Source organism: Panicum virgatum, chromosome 4K, assembly GCF_016808335.1.
Source record: "Panicum virgatum strain AP13 chromosome 4K, P.virgatum_v5, whole genome shotgun sequence".
NCBI lineage: Eukaryota > Viridiplantae > Streptophyta > Magnoliopsida > Poales > Poaceae > Panicum > Panicum virgatum.
Window position 1 is genome coordinate 6,225,929 of NC_053139.1, and position 19,761 is coordinate 6,245,689.

At 50.5% G+C, this 19,761-nt stretch overlaps 3 protein-coding genes across 3 annotated transcripts; all 3 read right to left on the bottom strand.

The window, feature by feature from the left end:
* Window positions 1–53: 53 nt before the first annotated feature.
* LOC120702798 (protein NUCLEAR FUSION DEFECTIVE 4-like) lies at window positions 54–8,893 on the bottom strand. Its single transcript, XM_039986745.1, has 4 exons — window positions 8,315–8,893; window positions 6,891–7,744; window positions 5,595–6,354; window positions 54–88 (listed from the first exon to the last, which is right to left on the bottom strand). The coding sequence occupies exons 1-3, from the start codon at window positions 8,648–8,650 to the stop codon at window positions 5,874–5,876; spliced, it is 1,671 nt and encodes a 556-aa protein (XP_039842679.1). The 5' UTR covers window positions 8,651–8,893; the 3' UTR covers window positions 54–88; window positions 5,595–5,873.
* A 3,049-nt stretch (window positions 8,894–11,942) lies between these two features.
* LOC120701819 (translation initiation factor IF-2-like) lies at window positions 11,943–15,456 on the bottom strand. The gene is made up of 3 exons (XM_039985635.1): window positions 15,284–15,456; window positions 13,170–13,369; window positions 11,943–12,976 (listed from the first exon to the last, which is right to left on the bottom strand). The coding sequence occupies exons 1-3, from the start codon at window positions 15,454–15,456 to the stop codon at window positions 11,979–11,981; spliced, it is 1,371 nt and encodes a 456-aa protein (XP_039841569.1). The 3' UTR covers window positions 11,943–11,978.
* Window positions 15,457–17,113: 1,657 nt separating this feature from the next.
* On the bottom strand, window positions 17,114–19,501 carry LOC120702799 (putative UPF0481 protein At3g02645). The gene has a single exon (XM_039986746.1). It carries the CDS (start codon window positions 19,145–19,147, stop codon window positions 17,378–17,380), a length of 1,770 nt encoding a protein of 589 aa, XP_039842680.1. The 5' UTR covers window positions 19,148–19,501; the 3' UTR covers window positions 17,114–17,377.
* Window positions 19,502–19,761: the final 260 nt, after the last annotated feature.

Genomic DNA, 19,761 nt, shown 5'->3' on the forward strand with positions numbered 1-19,761 from the left:
AAAAAACCTAAAAAAGATGAAGTGTGTCCTCGAAACCATGAAATACGCCAAGATGTCGCATAAACATGTCATATATAAGCTTTATTATGTTAGATTATCAGGATCGACTAGGATGTAGATCGAACTGGAGAAACTCACTTTTGTGGGTGAAACCCCTCTTTGCCACGATCTGTGGCGCCGCCGTAGAGGTTGACGAGGTGGCGCCGGAGTTAGAGAAGAGGTCGTGGACGGCGACGTCCTTGTGCAGAGGCACCGGCGTCATGGTGCAGTGGTGGCGGCAGTGGAGCATCCCGTCGCTGGCAACGCTCCCTTGATCGGTTAGGGTTTCTCAGTGAGGTGTGGCGGCTCCAGTGAACCTCGTGTCTTGAGCCTTGGCCCCCACCTACTATTTATTGCGTTGTGCGACGGGGCCCACCAGCCTCGTCTTGGGCTGGGCCCCCGATCAGGGCGTGAGGTCAAGGGACCAGTTGGCCCAACGGCCAACTGGTGGAGATCAATTCCATCATTCTCCCCCTTGATCTCCTCTTATACTTTCATCTTTACATCTTTTACTTCTTTTCATATTTCATCACAAATTAATGCATAGAGCAGTTTCATCATCACGGTCGGTTGCCGATAGACTCAACGGCTACAATACATATCTCTGTTCTGAAATAGATACTTTAACTTTGGGGCCCTTTATTGTCCGGAAAGTATAGGCTATACCATAAACCCATGTCGACTGTGTGTTTTCTGTACACACTGGGCGGCAAGCCTTTAATAAGTGGATCCACAAACACATGTCTGTTATTCTTTTACTCAATGCATTTCAACATAATTCCGGACTTTCTCCTTTACAACGTATAACTTTGTGTCAATGTGTTTGGCACCACACTTGACTCGTTGTCATAGGAGCAAACTACTTAAATGGTTATCGCTGTTGTCAACCATTATCAAATTCCGGGTACATGTTCCCTTAACCATTTTGCCTGTCCCTCGGCCTCGTATCATGCTATACAATGTCTTTGCATCACATTGATGTTAATTGTTTTATTTTGGAGATTTTCCACACAAAAACTCCAAGTGTGAAAATTAGCGACAATTGTGGATTTCGCTATATATTTCACAAGCTCTACTTTTGTACTCACAACCCTTTGAGAGCACTAGTTATTTCTTTCTCAGCATGAGACCGATATTCTCAATTTCATTCCAGTGATCTATATCTGGATTGAACTTTTGCCAAAATAACCCGGATACACAAAAAATGTCAGGGTAAATTCTTTTCTTGCGCGCTTATAATGCTTTCAGCAGCTGAAGCATTTGGAACTATTTCCATTTCACATTGGTTCCTGGAACACTAAGGTTCCCAAAATTATTACCCTTGACGATAGGAACAGGCGTAGGTTTATTCATATGCATACTTCATTTCTTTAGAATCTTTTCCAAGTATGCCTTTGTTGTAACCAAAATACCCCTTCCTTTTTATCTTGATGAGTTTCAATTTGTAGAATAAAAACCCATCACTGAGATCAAAAATTGAGGACAGTAATTCTTTATCTATAACAATATATTAACACCACCACTAAAAAGTAGTATGTTATCTTCATCAAGGCGTGGAAATTAGATTCCCTATTCTTTAACTTTTTCCTTAAAAGCTATTGTCCTCCTCAATCTTTGGAAAACCCAAAATTTGATACTATTTCATTTAAACTTTAGATGCCACCATCTCGTGGCTTTCTTTAATCCATAAATGAATTTACTATTATGGTATCACGTATGTTCTTTCTTCTCTTTGACTAAAACTTTTGTCACAAATTTTGCTTTTATATCTTTCAACATTCCTTCTGGAGTCACATTGCATTTTGTAGGTCCATTATAACCTACTGTGATGGCTCTTTCAGGAATCACATCATTTTCCATGGACTTAACCCATGGTATTCTCGTGACTTCCTCAAATGAGGTGGAATCGACCTCCATTTGATTTTCTTTACTTTGTATAGGAATGATGTTGCTCCTTTTTGCCAAATGGCAATGGACTAATGAGATCCTGTATAACAAGATCATTCTTTATTTTATTCATTTTCTTTAAGAGCTAATAACATGTGTTGTATACAACATCAGCACATATGAGAAACTTATTGTACTTGAATCATCGAAGTGAACACCATTCCTACTTCTCTTCAAGTCTTAGATATCTACATACTGTGCTCCCCCAGATTTCGCCATCTTTTATAAAAATGGTGTATCAATAAATCTCTTTGTTTGGGTTCCATCTATTAAAAACTTCATATGTGCTCTGTAAGCACAATCTTACTATCTTTGAGGGTCGTCCAGTATGAATGCTGGAATTTAGCTGTTTCTTTACATAGGGGTATTGGCATAGTGACCGTTGTACTCCCCCTGACGGTCACATTCATTCTTTAATAGATCATCTCTTGCTTTTAATGCATATTACAGGGGAGTATCTTTCTAAACTGTCTCATATTTCTCCCCCTCGAAATGTGGCTTGAACTTTTCTGCCACAATTTCGAAAATTATTCACAACTTTCGTGAATGAGGAAACCTTTTATTACTTACTTCATCCACATGATTACGACATGCAGACTCAAGTAATTTATTACTTCGTATGGGAGTACCTTTAACTCATTTTACTTTGAGAACTCATTAGAGTCCTTTATTCGATATAGTAGTACTTTTTCCTCATTTCACTTCACGAACTCAACAGAGTCCTTTGCTACCAGTACTTTAGCAAGTCACGCTCGCATATATTTCTCATCTTGAGGTTCGTATGTAACTTTCTATTCTTCTTTAAACTCGTTGAGTGCTTAATCACTGTGACACAATAGAAGTGCCGGATCAATTCTAGAATAGCAAGGCTACTCCAAACTTTTCTCCCAGTGTGGGATAAACCAGTACATGGGTCATCACAACTTTCTCCCACCATGCAGGATTAGTATTATGCCAACTTTACCCCGTCATGCGGGTATTATTTCATACTTTTTCCAGACAAAAATGTCAGGATCGGTTCATATCAAATTCAGAAATAAATCTGAATATTCCATGACAAACATGCTTAATCCGACGTTGGTCAAATTAAAAATGTATGACTTATCACAACTTTGAACGAATTCAAAATGAATTCTACTTGATGGAGAGTACATAAGAGACATTTGCTCTATCTTCTTTTCTTTGGATCAATATCCATAAGTATTTTTCTTTTCAAGATATTCTTTAAAGAGAATATTCTCTCTTGTGATGACCTTCCTTCTTTATGAGTCGCAAGTACTCAGTTCATTTTCTTTTGTCCCTTCAAGAAGAACTACATACAAATCTTTGTCTGAAAAAACAACAAGTAAAACTTTAAGTTCTATTCTATATCACCGTTGGGCAGAAATAGAATAATATTTTACATTAATTCCATATCACCGTTGGGCAGAAACGAAATTAACGTATGGAAATCCAATAACTTTAAAACCATATATCTGCCCCTCAAAATTAAATTCTCCCGTTGGTTCGAATTTAATTAGAGGATAATCAATTTTATTGCAGCGCAAACTAGAAAATACATTTCTCTAGTTTGAGAGCAGTTCTTTAGCTATTCTCTGAAATGGTCACTTTGATGCAACATATACTAGGGACCTTAAACTTCAAGGTATGATTGATGAAAAAAAAATATTATTATCATCAACGTTGGTCAGAAAATAATAATACCATAATTAACTTTAAATTTCTCTTCCATGAGAAATATCTTTGTGATTCCAGTAATGCTCAACTTTGAGACTTCAAATGGCATAAAATGCCAAAACTTTACTTTGACTTTAAACCGCAGAAGCTTTTCTATCTTTTACCCACAGGGAAAAACTCATTTAAGCTTTTAAAACTATTCTTCCAATTAAATCTTCTCGTTGGTTCCGATCGTTGGTTCCGATCTAATTGAAAGATAACATCACTGTAGAAGCAGAAAACCTTTTTTCTTTATAGATACAGTACTTTGTACTCATTTTCTCTCTAGACAATTTATCTCGTTGGTTCAAAATTGAATTGAGAGAACTGTACAAAACTTACTCAAAGTAAGCTCTTTAATCATGCTCTTAAAATTTAATTGTCCCGTTGATTCTAATTAAATTAAAGAGCAACAATATAAACTTTGCAGCGGAAACATGAAGGAATTTCTATTTTCAGAAGCAATAATGTGAACTTTTATCTCTAAACAATAAACACGTTGGTGCAAAATTGAATAGGGATCAAATTATAAAGTAATTCATTCAAAATTCTATAGAAAATATTTCTGAAAAATAGAAAAAAAACATTGAAATTCGTCACAGTGGAGACGGCCCGGCCGCGAATGCGGCCCACGGCCCGTCACAACACTTCCTCGCGCGGGCCAAAAGCTCCCTTCTGTGGCCCAGCAGACGCTGCGCCCACTCGGCTCGGCTAGGGCAGTGCATCGCGGCCCGTTCTACACGCGCGCGCGGCCCAGTCAGCCCGGCAGCGCCCGGTCAGCTCCTTTGGACGAGATCTGAACCGTTGATTACGATCGGACGGCTCTCCACTCTTTTCGCTGGATCAAAATGTGGCGGCCCGACCACACCGTCCAAAACCCTAGTCATTTCTCTTCCTCCTCCCCGTCTTTCTCGGACCCGATCGGCGGCACCGCAGCCGGCGGCTCTCTCGTCGGCACGCCGCCAAATCCGGCCACCGGCATGGCTGTGCCGTGGTCGTGCACAAGAGCCTGGCGCCTTCCCTTCTCTTTCCGTCCACCCCCCTTTCTGCCGCGTCACTCGGAGCAGTGGTGGCCGATTCGGCTCACCGGAGGAGGCGGCGGCGCTGGTGCAGATCCCCTCGCCGGCTCGCGCGCTCGCTCGAGTGCGGGCGCGCCACCGTCGAGCGGGCTTGCATCGGTGCCCAAGTCCGCATGTGGAGCAGCGGCTCGGGTCTTCTTCCCCCCAACGCGGAGGCGATGTCACCCCGGCGAGCCGACGCTCTGGATTTTCTTTCCGCGCACCACGGCTGGCGGTGGAGCAGCAGCAGGTGCGTGCCCTCTGCTCTTTCTTTGTTAGGGTTAGTGATTGCTTTCAGCTTTCAACTTCGATTCGAGATCGAGTTGCATCTTGTTCTGTCTCTGTTTCTGTCGATTCGCAAACGAATCCTTTCCAAATCGATCTACTCGATAGATCGGCTCTGATGCCATTGTTAGATTATCAGGATCGACTAGGATGTAGATCGAACTGGAGAAACTCACTTTTGTGGGTGAAACCCCTCTTTGCCACGATCCGTGGCGCCGCCGTAGAGGTTGACGAGGTGGCGCCAGAGTTGGAGAAGAGGTCGTGGACGGCGACGTCCTTGTGCAGAGGCACCGGCGTCGTGGTGCAGTGGTGGCGGCAGTGGAGCATCCCGTCGCTGGCAACGCTCCCTTGATCGGTTAGGGTTTCTCAGTGAGGTGTGGCGGCTCCAGTGAACCTCGTGTCTTGAGCCTTGACCCCCACCTACTATTTATTGCGTTGTGCGACGGGGCCCACCAGCCTCGTCTTGGGCTGGGCCCCCGATCAGGGCGTGAGGTCAAGGGACCAGTTGGCCCAACGGCCAACTGGTGGAGATCAATTCCATCATATTATTCTACACAAGGAGGAGTTCCAATTATTGTACACCCTAGAATTCTTGCCTCAGCACGTTAACCTGGAACAGCAGCACGAGCGTCTCGTACAAGAAGCTGCACAGAACCATCTCTCCTTCCTCATCTTACACCAAACTAGACCCAAAATTACAAGACAGCGCAAATATAGGGTGCGTGCTCAAGAATTACAATAGATCATTAATGAATAATGAAGCTGTTCAGAACTGAATACTGGATTTAGCGGAGATGCAGAAAACACTACAGCTCGTATCACCTTTGATCAATGTCCAGAGTTCCTCGGCTGGCTAAAGGATCCACCTGCGTAGAGCATCTGGTACACTGGCCGGACCCTCACTGTAAGAACCGTGCTCAGCAATGTGCCCAAGCAAGCCGCGCCAGAGAAGACATAAAATGTGAGTCTGAAGCAATTAGGGCCATGGCACGCGATATCTGTGTCTACCACTCCAGCTTTCTGTCTCTCCACTTCGAGATCATAGACATACCCTGCAAGGGTGTTGAACAGGAACGCACCAACTGGATTTGCCAGCGCAATGAAGTTGTATATCTTTCCAAAGTGCTTCAGTCCAAACAGCTCCGATGAGGTTGAGATTATCACGGAGAATTGGACACCATAGCATATGCCGAGTAAGGCGACGGAGACATGAAGTGTGGCATGGTGACCCAGAGCGAAGAGCAGGTATGTGATTATCATTACTACTTGGGTGCATACAATCAGTAAACTCCGTGGAAGTGTCCTTGCCCTGTGAAAAAAGGTTGTAAGTAAACTAAGGAAGCACTGGCCATAAGTTTGATCAAATGTATAAGCTGTTAACCATATGTCTGCATATGGGGTTCAGGATTTTCACTACTGTTTCACTTCAGAAATGGCAATGTTGCTTACTTGTTACACTTTCCTGCTCTCTATTCGTTAGTCTTTCTTGTTCCCTATTCACAAGCTGCTACATAACATAACATGAGCGACATGGGGGAGCATGTGCGAGTTTTGGAGAGAAAGCACATGCAGTTCAAGAAGACATAAAACAAGCATAAGGCTGCTTTGGAATATTTCCTCAGAACAGAAATTCAAAACTTGAGACTCCAATGTAGTCTCCTAATAATTAAGATAAAAAACTAAAACAGAAGACAATAGATATGAATATGATAAAGAAACCTTTGCAGTGGAAGCTAAAGAAATTGCGGAATTGACAGAGCTATTGAAGCCATGAAATGTCCATCATATGAAATCAAGCATTTCAAAGAATAAATGTAGCAGAGTAAAAAAAGGATATCTTGTTACCTGACAAGATACTCAGAAACAGCACCACCTCCCAAGCGTCCAAAAAAATTGCAGAAGCTGAAGACGGATAGTGAGATGGTTGTGTCGACAGCACCTGCTGCGATTCCTATTTGTGCTAGATTATTGAGCACAGTGATTCCAGATCCAACCCCAACAAAATATATTGCAAAGAGAAGCCAGAAATCTGCCTTCAGAATAGCTTCACGAAACCTGAAATCTTCTCCTCTTCTTGGTCTCCTTCTCTCTGGCTTTATAGCCCCTTCACCCTCAGCTAAAAGAATGTCGATATCAAAAGAATCTTCATCCTCAAAATTAAGGTTTGATTCAGAGGAAGAAGGCAAAAGTGATTCTTTCTGATCATTATCAGTTGCTGGATTTTTGCTCCTTGGGAATAATGTCATCTTCAATGGTATTGCCAGGGGAGCAAAAATGAGAAGAACCATAATGGCAAGCAGAGAATAGTTTATAATCTCATTGAGAGTCACCACATGATCCAATATCGTAGCCCCAACCAGATAAATCCCAAGAACAACACTCGCCATTTGCACAAACATAAAATGGACTTGCTCTGCGTTGGTCTCTACCAGAGAGGGTGCACAAGGACGAACGAAGTACATTGTCAGAAGGCATATAGCAGGAATTCCCAGAGTGAGAAAGAGCAAAAGTTTGGTGGGTGAATCACCAAGCACTCCAGTGTATATTTCAGTGTAGACAGCAGCACTTAAACCAGAGTAACCTTTAAGAATCCCAGCAACAGCACCTCTGCTGAGTGGGAAGTTCCGCATGTTGGTCACGAGAACAGCAGTCCCCAACCATGCACCACCGTTCGCAGAAAGAGTTAATGCAAACCATATCTGGAAGAAATCCATTATTCAAATTACATTATGCCCCCAAATGAAAGATAGGAAAGTACGGGTAACCTACTTTTGAGAAGGAACAAAAAAAAGTAAAGCTAATCACAGAGCACCAGCACCTATCACCATCAAGATCTGTTGCGTAAAAGTCATAAATACGCGCACATTGCTGGTAAGCTAAATCCAATGATGGTTTTTATTTACTGAAGGGCAATCAAAACTGTTCTAGTGTCTGCTTTCGGTGTTTCCAGTTGTTTATGGAATCTCAGAAAGAGACATTTGTTTATTCCAGAGAACAATTCCTACTCCAAATTTTACACCAGAAGACCTACCTTGGCACCTTGCACAGCGGAAAAGCATGAAAGCAACAGTTTGGCGCAAACTATGAGTCTGACTTTTCCTCTAAGCTAGACGGCACCACGACCTAGAATACAAAATTACCACAAATACTACTAATGCGTATGGAGTCGTAACAATTTTGAAGTAAAACAAAGAGGGATATCAACAAATCGATCCTAGAATTAGTTGATCGAGGAAGAAGGCCGAGGGGGAGAGAGACGGCGGGCTCACCAGCCAGTACGGCAGCGCGGGCGCGACGCCGGAGACGAGGAGCCAGGCGGCGCCGTACCCGAGCAGGCACGCCCCCGCGCCGACGAGGAGCAGCAGCGCCGGGTGGAGGCGGTTGCAGAGCACCCCGGGGAGCAGGCCCAGGTTCTCGCCGACGTCGCAGGCGACCCCGAGCAGCGCGAGGCGGCGCTGGTCGGCGCCGAGCGCGACCTTGAGCGCGTGCGAGTAGAGCGCGAATGTGGAGCTGCCGCCGCCCGCCACCTGCAGCCACACCGCCGCGCCCAGCCCCAGCCACGGCGGCCGGCTCCCCGCCTTCACCGCCGCCGCGCCGCCCCGCATCTCGCTCGCCGAGGCGGAAGTGGAGCCGAGTGGGGAGGGGGCGTGGGCGTGGGCGTGGGGTTTGCTCGGTCGTCCTCCTCCTCCTCGGGATCGCGGGCTGGCTGGTCCGGGATTTTATCAGGGGTTTGGGCAGTACGGCCGGCCGGCCGGCCGGCAGCGGGTGCCGCGCCGGGGAGGGTGGGCAGTGGGCTGGCTGGCTTGGCTTGTGGCTTGAGCTTGACCAGTGGGGGTGGCCGGTTTGGGGCCGTGCGCGCGGGGAACGCGCGGAGGTGGGAAGAAAGGAAATGCGAGGAAAGTGGGTGCAAAAAAGGGGAAGCGGATCGATTGCGATCCAGGTGTGGAGACGGGGCAGGCGGCCGAGATCTCAGGGCAGGGACTAGGGATTGGTGTGCTTTGGTCGCGGCAGATTCGCTGGGCCGGGCCGCTGCAGTAGGCAGGGCCACAATGAGACGGGGTGTGGGCTGGAAAGCTCTCGTCTTGGCCCCTTGCAGTGTCGGCACAAACAAAATTCATATCACAAGGCATTTGCCCTTGATGCGGGGCGACCACTTTTATCCAACCATCTAAGTAGAGGGATCATTGTGGTGCCTACTTAATTAATTTACTTTATAATTGCACATGTATATAATTATGTAGATGGTGCAATAAGGGGCCATATGCCCCCTCCCGGTCTACTTACATGCGACGCCTACGTCCTCCCTTGCTACTACACTAGTGCGACATGGTTCTTCCACTTCATCTTTTTTCTCAATGTTTTTATTCTTTTATATAGAGCCTTCCAATTTAGAATAATCATGTGTGCAATAGAAATAAGCATCCACATAACCAGAAAAAAAATGTTGTTGTGCGCAAGAGTTGTCTGTCAACAGCTCATAGTTGGCGCGATATAGTGCTCCCTTATAAACCTAGGGTACAGTTTCTGTCACAACACAAAGGTAAAAAAGAATCCATAAAAACTAGCTTGTAACATCTTTTTGATAGGCTATACTCAAAATTTCCTCTATTTGCATCATTAAAGGGAAAAAAATTATATAATATTGTTTTATAGAAAATTGCAGAAAAATAAATGCTGATTTTTTAGAAGTAGTAGCATGTCAGCCTGTGGGTAGCAGATAGGAGTCCTATCGGCCGTTCGATAGCCGAAAATAAAATTTTCATTGAAGCTCATTCAGGATCAAATGTTTGTATCAATCTTGTTACAAGTTAGTTCTCGTAACAACTATTTTTTGCGATTACACGGTATAACTCAGACACTCACAACGCACGGACGGAAACTCAACTCCTATCAGCATCTTTGAATCTTTGAAGACCCACATGGAATCGAACCAGAACCTAAGATGTTACCGAGGCTATTATAACCACTAGATTGCATACTCTTTCGTCTCGTAACAACAACTAATATATAATATAGTTTTAAACTCGGCAACTACTTAAAATTTTATAAACAATGGAAGCTGGAACCGTATACTAAAATTATCTATAATTTTGATACAAGAGCTAAAAGCAAGCATGCATGGTTAAATTTAAAATAATATGTCTAGAGATCCATAACAACTACAATAAATTCTATTAAAAAATATTCAGCAGCCCATTATTAAATTTTGCAACCAACGTCACACAAAAGAACCCATCGGCTGTTGAAAAGCCAACATGACCTATTGGCCAGCATCACAGAAAAAATGTTGGCCATCTGATAGCCAACATCACAAAAAAAAACGAAAGCTGCGGCAGGCAACCGAAATTCAGTCGGCGCCGATGGGCCCGCCGTGGGACCAGTCGGCGCCGATGGGCCCGCCGTGGGACCAGTCGGCCGTCAAGTAGCCGACAAGCCCTGTCGGCGGCTATTTAGTGTCGATAGCCCGCTCCAACGGGCCAGTTGGGTGACATATGGGTTGTCGGCCCTTCAGTGGCTGATATGTCCTCTATACTAGATTTGCAATTTTTACTTTTCGATATTTATTTCTGCAATTTTTTATTAAAATACTATTATTTTGAAGAAGAAAAAGTCATCAGAGGGTGTAGAGGACTCTAGGTGGCGTTCAATCTCACTGCCATCATTCCCAGACGCAACCGCAGTAGTAACTGTGAGGAGCGTGTCACAAAAGTGGAAGAAGGATGCCGCACACTAGCCACCCCATCTCCCTGAAGTTTCAGCACCACTCCAATGCCTCCACCCTCCGCAGCCGCTGCCGCCAATCTTGCCCAAGCTCCATGCTCCGACCACCATCCCCGTCCGACTGCCATTTCTATCGCCTGGCAAGCGGCACCCCTACCACCATCTCGATCAGCCCCACTACCAGCCGACGACCTCCCCTACTGCTTGGCAAGCGGTGCCCCTACCACTGCCACATCTCGATCGGCCCCACTGCGAGGCGACCTTCAACCGCCCCTCTATAGCCCAGCACCAAAGTTAGAGCATCTCCAACAGAATCGTTAAACCTTTTGAATCGTTAAAAAAAAGAGAAGATCGTCAATTGTCATCCAACAGAGCCGCTATCCCTCGTCTTTCCATCTCGCTTGCCATCGCGTCCTCCCAGCTAGGCAATTTTGCCGCTGGCTTGCGACTCTCCATCCGCATCTCCCACACCCTCCTGCCATCCTGCTCACTTGTCCGGCCGGTCTCGCGCCCTCCCGCCCTCGCTACCATGCCCTTCTGCCGACCACTGTTTGAGCCGAGCTCGCCGCCGACGGCCCCCGCCGCTGCAGCTTGCCTCGGCCCGATTCATCGCCGCCCCCACGACCTCCTCCACTCTCCCTACCGGCCCAGCCGCCCAATTGCCGCCTCGAAGCTTCTAGTCGCGTCGCCTCCGTCGCCTTCGTCGCCGTCCGCCACCTTCGTCGCCGTCCGCCACCGCACGCTGCCTCCGGTCGCCCATCCGCTGAATTTAGATGAGAAATGGGTTCCCCTCGCCTCAAGGATGCTCGTCGGGTTCTTCTCTCTCGCCAGAACCTCGCCGCCGACGAGGAATCGACTGGTCAAACTGGCGGCCTGTGCGTGGAGTCGACCTGTCTGTGTTGGTTTGGAGAGGTTGCTGGTTTGGAGAGGCTGTTTCAAGAACCTATTGGATTTCATGACGTTTTTGCTAGCTATTTTGTTTTATACAATAGGTAGCCAGGATTTTAGCTAGTTACTATTTTTTAGATGGTCCCTTGGAGATGCTCTTAGTTGGGCTTAGTCGCATATGAGCTTGCATTGCAGGCAGTTAACTTTGGGCCCAAAACGTGACAAGAATCGAGATTAACTGCTCCAGGTAGACACTTTATTGTAACCATTTGCTCAAAGCATCCTGCATACCTTCTGCCAAACCATTTCATTCCGAAGCACAAATCAACTCGCTCGCCGACTCCACATCTGTAGCGTCGGCGTAAACCAGATCGGTATGACAAAGCCATCCTCGTCCTCGTCCCGATCCGACACCTTGATCTGCCGGCAGCTCCCGTCATCCAAATCGTGCACGACCACGTCGAAGTCCTCGTCCTGGTACCCGAACAGCACGGCCGGCGCGACATAAACGCAGTTGGGTCGAGCAACCTGCCCCGGCGGCCCGCGGCTCACGGTCACGGCCGCCCAGAGCGGCCAGTTGGCGCCGAGGAACAGTGCGCGGCCGCCGAGGCTGGTGACTGGGCGCCAGCGCCGCCGCCCGTCACCGCCGGCAGCATCGTCGTCGACGTCGAGCTCGTGCAGGCGGACGCCGTCGCCGTGGAACCGGTGCACGGTTTTGGTGGAGCCGTCGCGGCCGCGCTTCTCGTGCCAGGCGTACCTGCCGTGCGTGCAGGCGAGGACGAGGCGGCGGCCGTCCGCCGATTCCGCCAGGTTCCACTGGTACACCGACTCGCCGTAGGACGTGGCCCCGGCGCCGCCGGCAAGCGCTCCGGGTCCGGGCGCGAGCCGGCGGCGCGCGGCAGGTCCCAGGCGAAGACCCTGCCCGTGACGTCGACGGCGCAGCCCGTGACGTCGACGGCGCAGCCCGTGACGTCGACGGCGCAGCCCGTGACGTCGACGGCGAAGCCCCTGCCGCCGTGCACGATGGCGTCGTCGTAGCCGGCCATGAGGTCGCGGTGGTTCTTCAGCGCCGTCCAGCTCCGGTGGCCGCCCCGCGCGACGGCCAGGATCAGGCTCGTGACGATCGCAACCGCCAGGTAATCTCCGGCGCCCGACGCCGCCGGCGGCGTGTCGCGCACCACGATCTTGCGGAACGTGTACGTGTACGAGCAGTGCGGCGTCGCGTGGTGACGGACCTTGCAGTGGTAGCCGGCGGGCTCGACGCCGGGGATGGTGGACACGGCCGGCAGGTCGACCCGGCCGCCGGTGTAGAGGTTGACGAGCTGCGCGTTGCAGTCCTCGTCGACCGCGGCGAGCCAGGCGCCCCTGCCGCCGACCCAGAACCGGTCGCGGAAGGCTTCGATCACGGCGGGCGGCGGCGGCGGCGGCGGTGGCGCGGCCCCGCCGCCGTCCGCGGCGCACAGGTCGAGCGTGTCGAAGTTGTAGTCGTTGTACTCGTCGTCGCTGTCGTGGAACTCGTCCCGAAGGGCAGGGAGGGCTTCGCGGCGGCGACCGTCCGGGCCCACGGCGCGCGGACGGCGGCGAGCCGCGCCGCGCTGAGGACGTCGAGGCGGGCCACCACGGCGTCCACCAGCTCCGTCGGGAGGTCCGCCCATGGCCGGGATCTTTTACCCGGCGGCATCCGCGTGGTCATGCTCATGCTCAACTCGCGTCGGCTATTGAAGAATCAAGTAACAAATTAACTGAACAGATCAGATTTTTTAGGGGATTTGGATAGATTAGAAACTTTTAGAGCAACTCCAACAGATTGATTTTTCTCTTTCTCATTTCCATTTTTCTCAATATAGGGGATTGATGTTGAAAAACATACTCCAGCAGATTGATTTTTTATCTCTCTTTCCCTTTTATTTTTTCTCAATCCCTAATAATTTCTCTCCAATGCCCAATAGAAAGGGAAGACATCACATCTCCCTTTCCATATAGAAAGGAGGGAAAATCAATTTGCTAGAGCACTTCTTCTATATAGGTTGAAATTAAGAAAAAGAATTTTCCTATATAGTGAGAAAGGGGAAAGAAGAAGATCAGTCTGTTGGAGTTTTAGAAGAATCAAATTTACTGTGCAATGCGAATCGGATTGCAGCGCCAACAAAGATTCTGTGGGCCGTTATAAATAAAAAGATGCCATGGGCTGTATAAGATTTGTTGGGCCTTTGCCACGTATGTTATGGGCTAAAGAAAGCGCTGGGCCTTCGCCACATTGGAAGCCCTAATAAAACGTGGGCTGGCGCGCGAGACGGTATGGGCCCAAGAATCAGTAAGAGACGGGGTTTTGTGGGGGAAATTCGGCTTGATTTCCAAACTCTTTAAAGTTTTCTATTTTTTAGTGTTTTTAAGATATTTTCATATATCTACTCCCTCCGTCCACAAAAAAAAAATGCAACTCTCATTTTTTCAGGAGTAAAAAACTTCGAATTTGACTAGATTTAAACAAAATAATACTAATATTTATGGTACAAAATAAGTATCACTAGATTAACCAAGGAATATATTTTCTTACTAAATCTATTTAAAGGCGTAAATGTTTGTAATATATTTTAAAAATTTAATAGTCAAACTTAAAATTGTTGGACTTCTTTATAAGCGAGAGTTGCATTCTTTTGTAGACAGTTGTGAACAATGTACCTGATTACATGGTATAAATTTTTGGCAAAGTAGCCAATTGCATCCTTCAACTAATGGTCAAAGGTCTGTGTAGTCCCTGAACTATCAAAATGCCCGTTTTGGTTCTCAAAATTTCTTTTAGGCTCAGCTTCATCCTAATTTCAATGCGGCATGCCTTGATGTCGCGCCACATCAGCTCTGCCACCACCACACTATCTGCTGGTGGCCGTGCAGAGTAGTAGTAATTATGATTATGGCCAGCAACAGTGTGATGAACACGGCCACCAGCATCGCTCAACTCCTAATATAGATGAGCTTCTTCTTACACTCGTGGACAAATATCCTCTCTCCATGTCTTAAAAAATCACAGAGCACACCAGCGCCACCACTCCTATGCCTTCCCACCGCAAGTACCACTCCAAGAAGACCGCGAGCCCCCAATCCTTGGATCCGAAGCACGAACAATATCTGCTGCCCACTACCTATCAAAATCAAAGCAGCAGCAGAGTAGCTCCAACACGCCACGCTTCTCAGGACGCACAGGAGATGATGTGGTGTTACAACGGGGCATGCCACGTAGGATGAAGGATGAGATTGATCCTAAAAAAAATTTGATGACTAAAATACCACTTTGATAGTTTAGGGCCGAAATTGAGTCTTCGCCGATAGTTGAGGGACGAATATGGCTATTCTGCCTATATTTTTCAATATGTTTTGGAAAGTAGTAATCAAACAATCTGTTGATCGTTTCAACTTACAGAGTGGACCATCTAGTGAGAGCATCAGGCTGCCCGCACTGGGCTCTGTAAGCGATACGCAACGCAGCTTACAGAGCCGATTTAGAGAGAAAAACGCTGCAGCGGGGCGCGCTACCTCGCTCTCTATGGTTGCGGGCGAGACTCCGCTCTCCAAACCCAGCGCAGATAGCGGCCGCGCGCTACGCCGCCACCGTGGCGCGGGTCCCACACCGTCCCGCGGCCTCGCTGCGTCCGCCCCGCTCGCCGCACCACCGCGGCCGCCCCTGCTCGCCGAGCCGCGCGAGCTCGGTCCGCACGCCGGGCCGCGCGAAGGTCGCCCCGCCGCGGGCCTCCACCGCCGCCGCCCCTGTTCGAGCTCGCGCCGTCCCGCCCCGAGCCGCCATGGCCCCGCATGGAAGGGGGGAGGCGCCGCAGAGGAAGGAGAGAAGGTGACGAGGGCGGAGAGAGTGCGGGGCAGGGGAGGAGAGGGAAGGCCCGGCCGCGGCGAGCTCGGCCGCCGCCCTGCGCGGAGCTCCCCGGCGCCGAATCCGGGCCGCCGAGCTTGAGCCGGGCCGCCGAGCTCGAGCCGTGCCGTCCAAGCAGGCGAGCTCGAGGGCCACTGCAGCTCGGCCGCGAGGAGGAGTCGCGGCGAGGTGGGCGCCATGGCCCCGCGCGGGAGGGAGGGCGCGCGCCACCGTGGGGGAGCTCGCCAGGGAGGGAGAGGGAGGGAGGGAGGCCGCCGCCCTGCCTCGCCCGCCCGAGCGAGCCGCGTCCAGCACGCGAGTTGAGGGAGCAGAAGGGGAGGCTGCGGCGTGGACTGCCCCCTTCGCCGGCCTGCTGGCCACGCCGCCGCGGCCGTCGGGCGCCCCGTTCCCCCCGTTGCTGCCCCGCCGCCTTCGCGGAGCTCGCCGCCGCTCCGGGAGCCCTGGAGGCCGCCATGGCCGCGGCCTCGCCCTGCAGTGGCCGCGCGCTCCTCCGCCGCGGGGGGCCGTGGCGAGGGAGGGAGGAGGGCCGCCGGCGGGTGAGCAGCAGGGGGCCCTCCGAGCTCTGCCAGCCACGGGCGCGGGGAGGGCCGCCGGGGAAGGCCGGCGCCGCCCACTCGCCGCGGAGGAGAAGCAGGGGAGGAGAGAGACATGGGGAGAGGGAGTGGATGGGTGGGAGATAAGGTTGGGTGGGTCCCACTCGTCAGGGATAGTAGAAGAGGTGGGTGGAATAGATTTGAGTAGAAAATGTAGATGACTAGGATATAGAGAGTGAGATATAGAGAGTGAACGAGCGCGGAGAAACTGAACGTAGAGTAGAGAATCTCGATTACCAGGATGGAATATTCTTTTTAGAGAGTGAATTTAGAGAGTGACGAGTGCGGAGAGCCTCATCTCGCCTCTAACATATATGCAATGTGGAGCATGCCGAAATTATGTTTACTTCCTGTGGGCCACAGGGTGGTAGCTTTGCTGACACTTTTCCACGATCATCACCAGATGTCCATGTCATCATGATGACTGTTAGCTGGCGAAGCATCAAATTTCCAACCAATCGCAGCTACAGGTAAACCTTCATTGTTTAGTTCGCGAAATTTTTTAGATTTTAACACTGTAGTATTTTTGTTGTTATTTGACAATTAATATCCAATTATGAACTAATTAGGTTTAAAAGATTTGTCTCGTGCTAATCAGTTAGACTATGTCATTAGTTATTTTTTCAACTACATTTAGTGCTACATGTATGTGTTTAAAAATTCGATGTGACAGATACTGTAGATTTTTTTTCTCGAAACTAAACAGGCTGGGCGACGCTGATTTGTTCTTGTACCATTAGGTGCTTTGTGACTTCTCTGTATCTACCGGCCGGTACGGGACATTTTGAAGCGTTGAACTTTGATGGCAGAGGATATTTAGAAACTCATAGCATGCTTCACGCTGGCTTCGATCAGTATAATACCTTTAATCACAGCATCTAAATTTCCTTACATCCCCTCAAGTCTAAGTCAATTTGATTAAATTAAGCCGGTTGTTTGATTAGACACTCTTTACGTATTATGCGGAAAAAAGTTAAACGATGTTATTCATAACATATATACCATTCAGCTTTGCAAAATCACCACAAATTCAAATGTAAAGCCAATAGAGTGAAAATCAACCTCATCACAATTCACAACCAATTACTATGTACATCTTTAACAACAACGAATTGCCAGCCCACACTACCCAAAAAAAACTGAATTACCTCGTCGTTGACCCATACCAAACCCCATGCAAATCATGTCGCGCGTGTCCCGATCCAGAAAGGCTCCCGGCGAGTCCAACGCGACGGCGACGATGGCGATCACCCCGCCTTGGCGACGGTGACGGCGCCGAACCACCGCGAGCAGGTGTAGACGGAGCAGAAGGCCTGGAGCGTGGTGAGCAGCAGCATCATGACGGCGGCGAGGAAGGTGAGCACCTGCCACGAGCTGAACACGTACTTGCGCATGAACCGCTTCGCCCTCACGCGCCACCGCGAGTTGTAGTAGCGGTTGGCCTCCTCGACGGCCCTGTCCATGGCCGCCACCTTGGTCAGCCGCACCGACCGCGTCATCCCGTTCCACAGCCTGGCGACCTCGCCGTCGCTCTTCATCCGGTTCAGCACCACCCCGCGCCGCCGCAGCACGGCCACGTCCTCGTCGGTGTCGATGATGCCGTTCATCAGCTCCGTGTACCGCGCCAGCGCCAGCGGGCCCGACGCCGCCGCCGCCTCGTAGGCGACAAGGTTCCGGAGCACCACCTCCGTGTTGGAGTCCAGGGTCACCACGGGGAGGCTGAAGTTCGCCGCCTTGGCGTCGAAGGCGACGGTAGACAGGCCGCCGGCGGTCGGGACGAACTGGACGCCGGCGTTGGCCAGCTCCGACACCGAGGGGATCATGATCTCCTCGATCAGCGGCGGCCGGGTCAGGTACCCCGCGGAGGAGCTCGGGTCGCGGGGGTTGGTGGTGCTCCCGTCGCCTGCGGACATGAAGGACCCCACTCCCGGCACCACGGCGAGCATCTTCCACGGCGCCTTGATGGCGAACTCGATCGGCTTCGTCACGTAGCGCACGGGGCCGGCCGTGCTGTTGAGCCCCGACACGATGCCCCACACGGCGAGGAACAGCTGCTTCACGTATTCGCAGCCGCCGCACGCCGCCGGCTTCCGCTGCTCCGCCGCGCCGCCGCCGTCCGCGGCCTGCTCCTCAATGTCGTAGCCGTCGTCGTGGAAGTTGCCGTTGGCGTCGGCCTCCGCCGTGGAGTCATCGGCCGGCTCCGGCAGGAGTATGTGGTACAGCACCTCGAGCAGGTGCGCGTGCTTGCCGACGTCGACGACCGCCGGGAAGCTGGCCATCATCTTGAACGGGCAGAGCTCCTTCATGAGCCCGGTGACCATCCGCGCGAGCAGCCCGGCGGCCTCGTCGGCGGACGCGCACTGCGGCTCGAGGATCCGGCGGAGGAGGAAGAGCGGGACCTGGTTCTCGAGCATGAGCATGTCGCGGAGGATGAGGTTGTGCGCCGACTTCCTCCCGGCGAAGTCGACGAGGTGCGCCATCCTCGACGGCAGCCGCCGCAGCGCCCTGCCGCCGCCCCCCTCGTCGTCGTCGGCCGCGGCAGCGGCGTCGTAGATCTGCAGGAACTCGAGCAGGAACGCGCCGTCGACGACCATCGTCCACGCCAGCGTCTCGCCGCTGAAGTCGAGGTAGCGGTGGTAGTGGGCGCGGACCCGGCGCTCCAGCTGGACGAACTGCTGGACGAGGCCCTCGAGCTTGAGCCCCGCGCAGAGCCGGCGCTGCGCGCGGCGCGCCGCGGCGAGCTTGTAGCGCTCCATCTCGTACAGCTCGGGGCGCCAGTGGTGGTAGGGCCCGAGCGCGATGAACTGAGGCGTGTAGGCCTCGGGCTTGTGCACCCGCAGCTGCTTGGGGACGTTGAACACGGACACCGGGATGCCGTTGTCGTCGTCGTCGCCGCCGCCGCCGGCGCCGTCATCCTGGAGGGAGCGCCGGATCTGGACCACCCACCGGACCTCGTCGAACACCAGCGGCGGCGTCTCGTGCCGGTCGCCGGCGTGTTGATCGGACGCGGCGGCCATTGTTAGCGTTAGCCTAGCCCCTCCTGATGTGATGTGTCCTAACCTCTCACGTTCAGTGATAAGAAAAAGACACTCCTACTAGCCAGAAATGGTGGTCGTTGCTTGTTAAACTTAGGTGCAAACCTAACTCTCGGTAAATACAATGATAACCTAGCGTTAGACACTCCTTCAACGATGGCACTGACAGTTGAGATGAGATAAATTAAAAAAAAAGTTGAGGTGAGAGGTGGGAGTGGGACGCAAGAATGGACGTTATGGCTCGCCGGAGTAGGAATGGAGGCAACGAAGAAGAAGAAATCAAATGGAGGTCGATCAGAACTGTTGAAATTTGGTCCGGTGGCCGATAACTCGGCCCCAGATTGATTGAACGGACTGAATTTCTAAAATTTAGTTGGTGGCAAATCCAAGGTTGGAAATAGCGGGCTATAAAGTTTAGCCGTAACCTTCTCTAAAAACTATAGAATAGCTATAGCGAAGCTATAGCGGGCTATAGCTGTGACAGAACCGCCCAAATTAAACCGGCTTAAGTGCACTAACTATCATCTTAAGCGTTAATCAAGTAAACACGCACTTAAAACGGTGTAATCCGGCAGTCTGTTGGGTTTAATATCGAA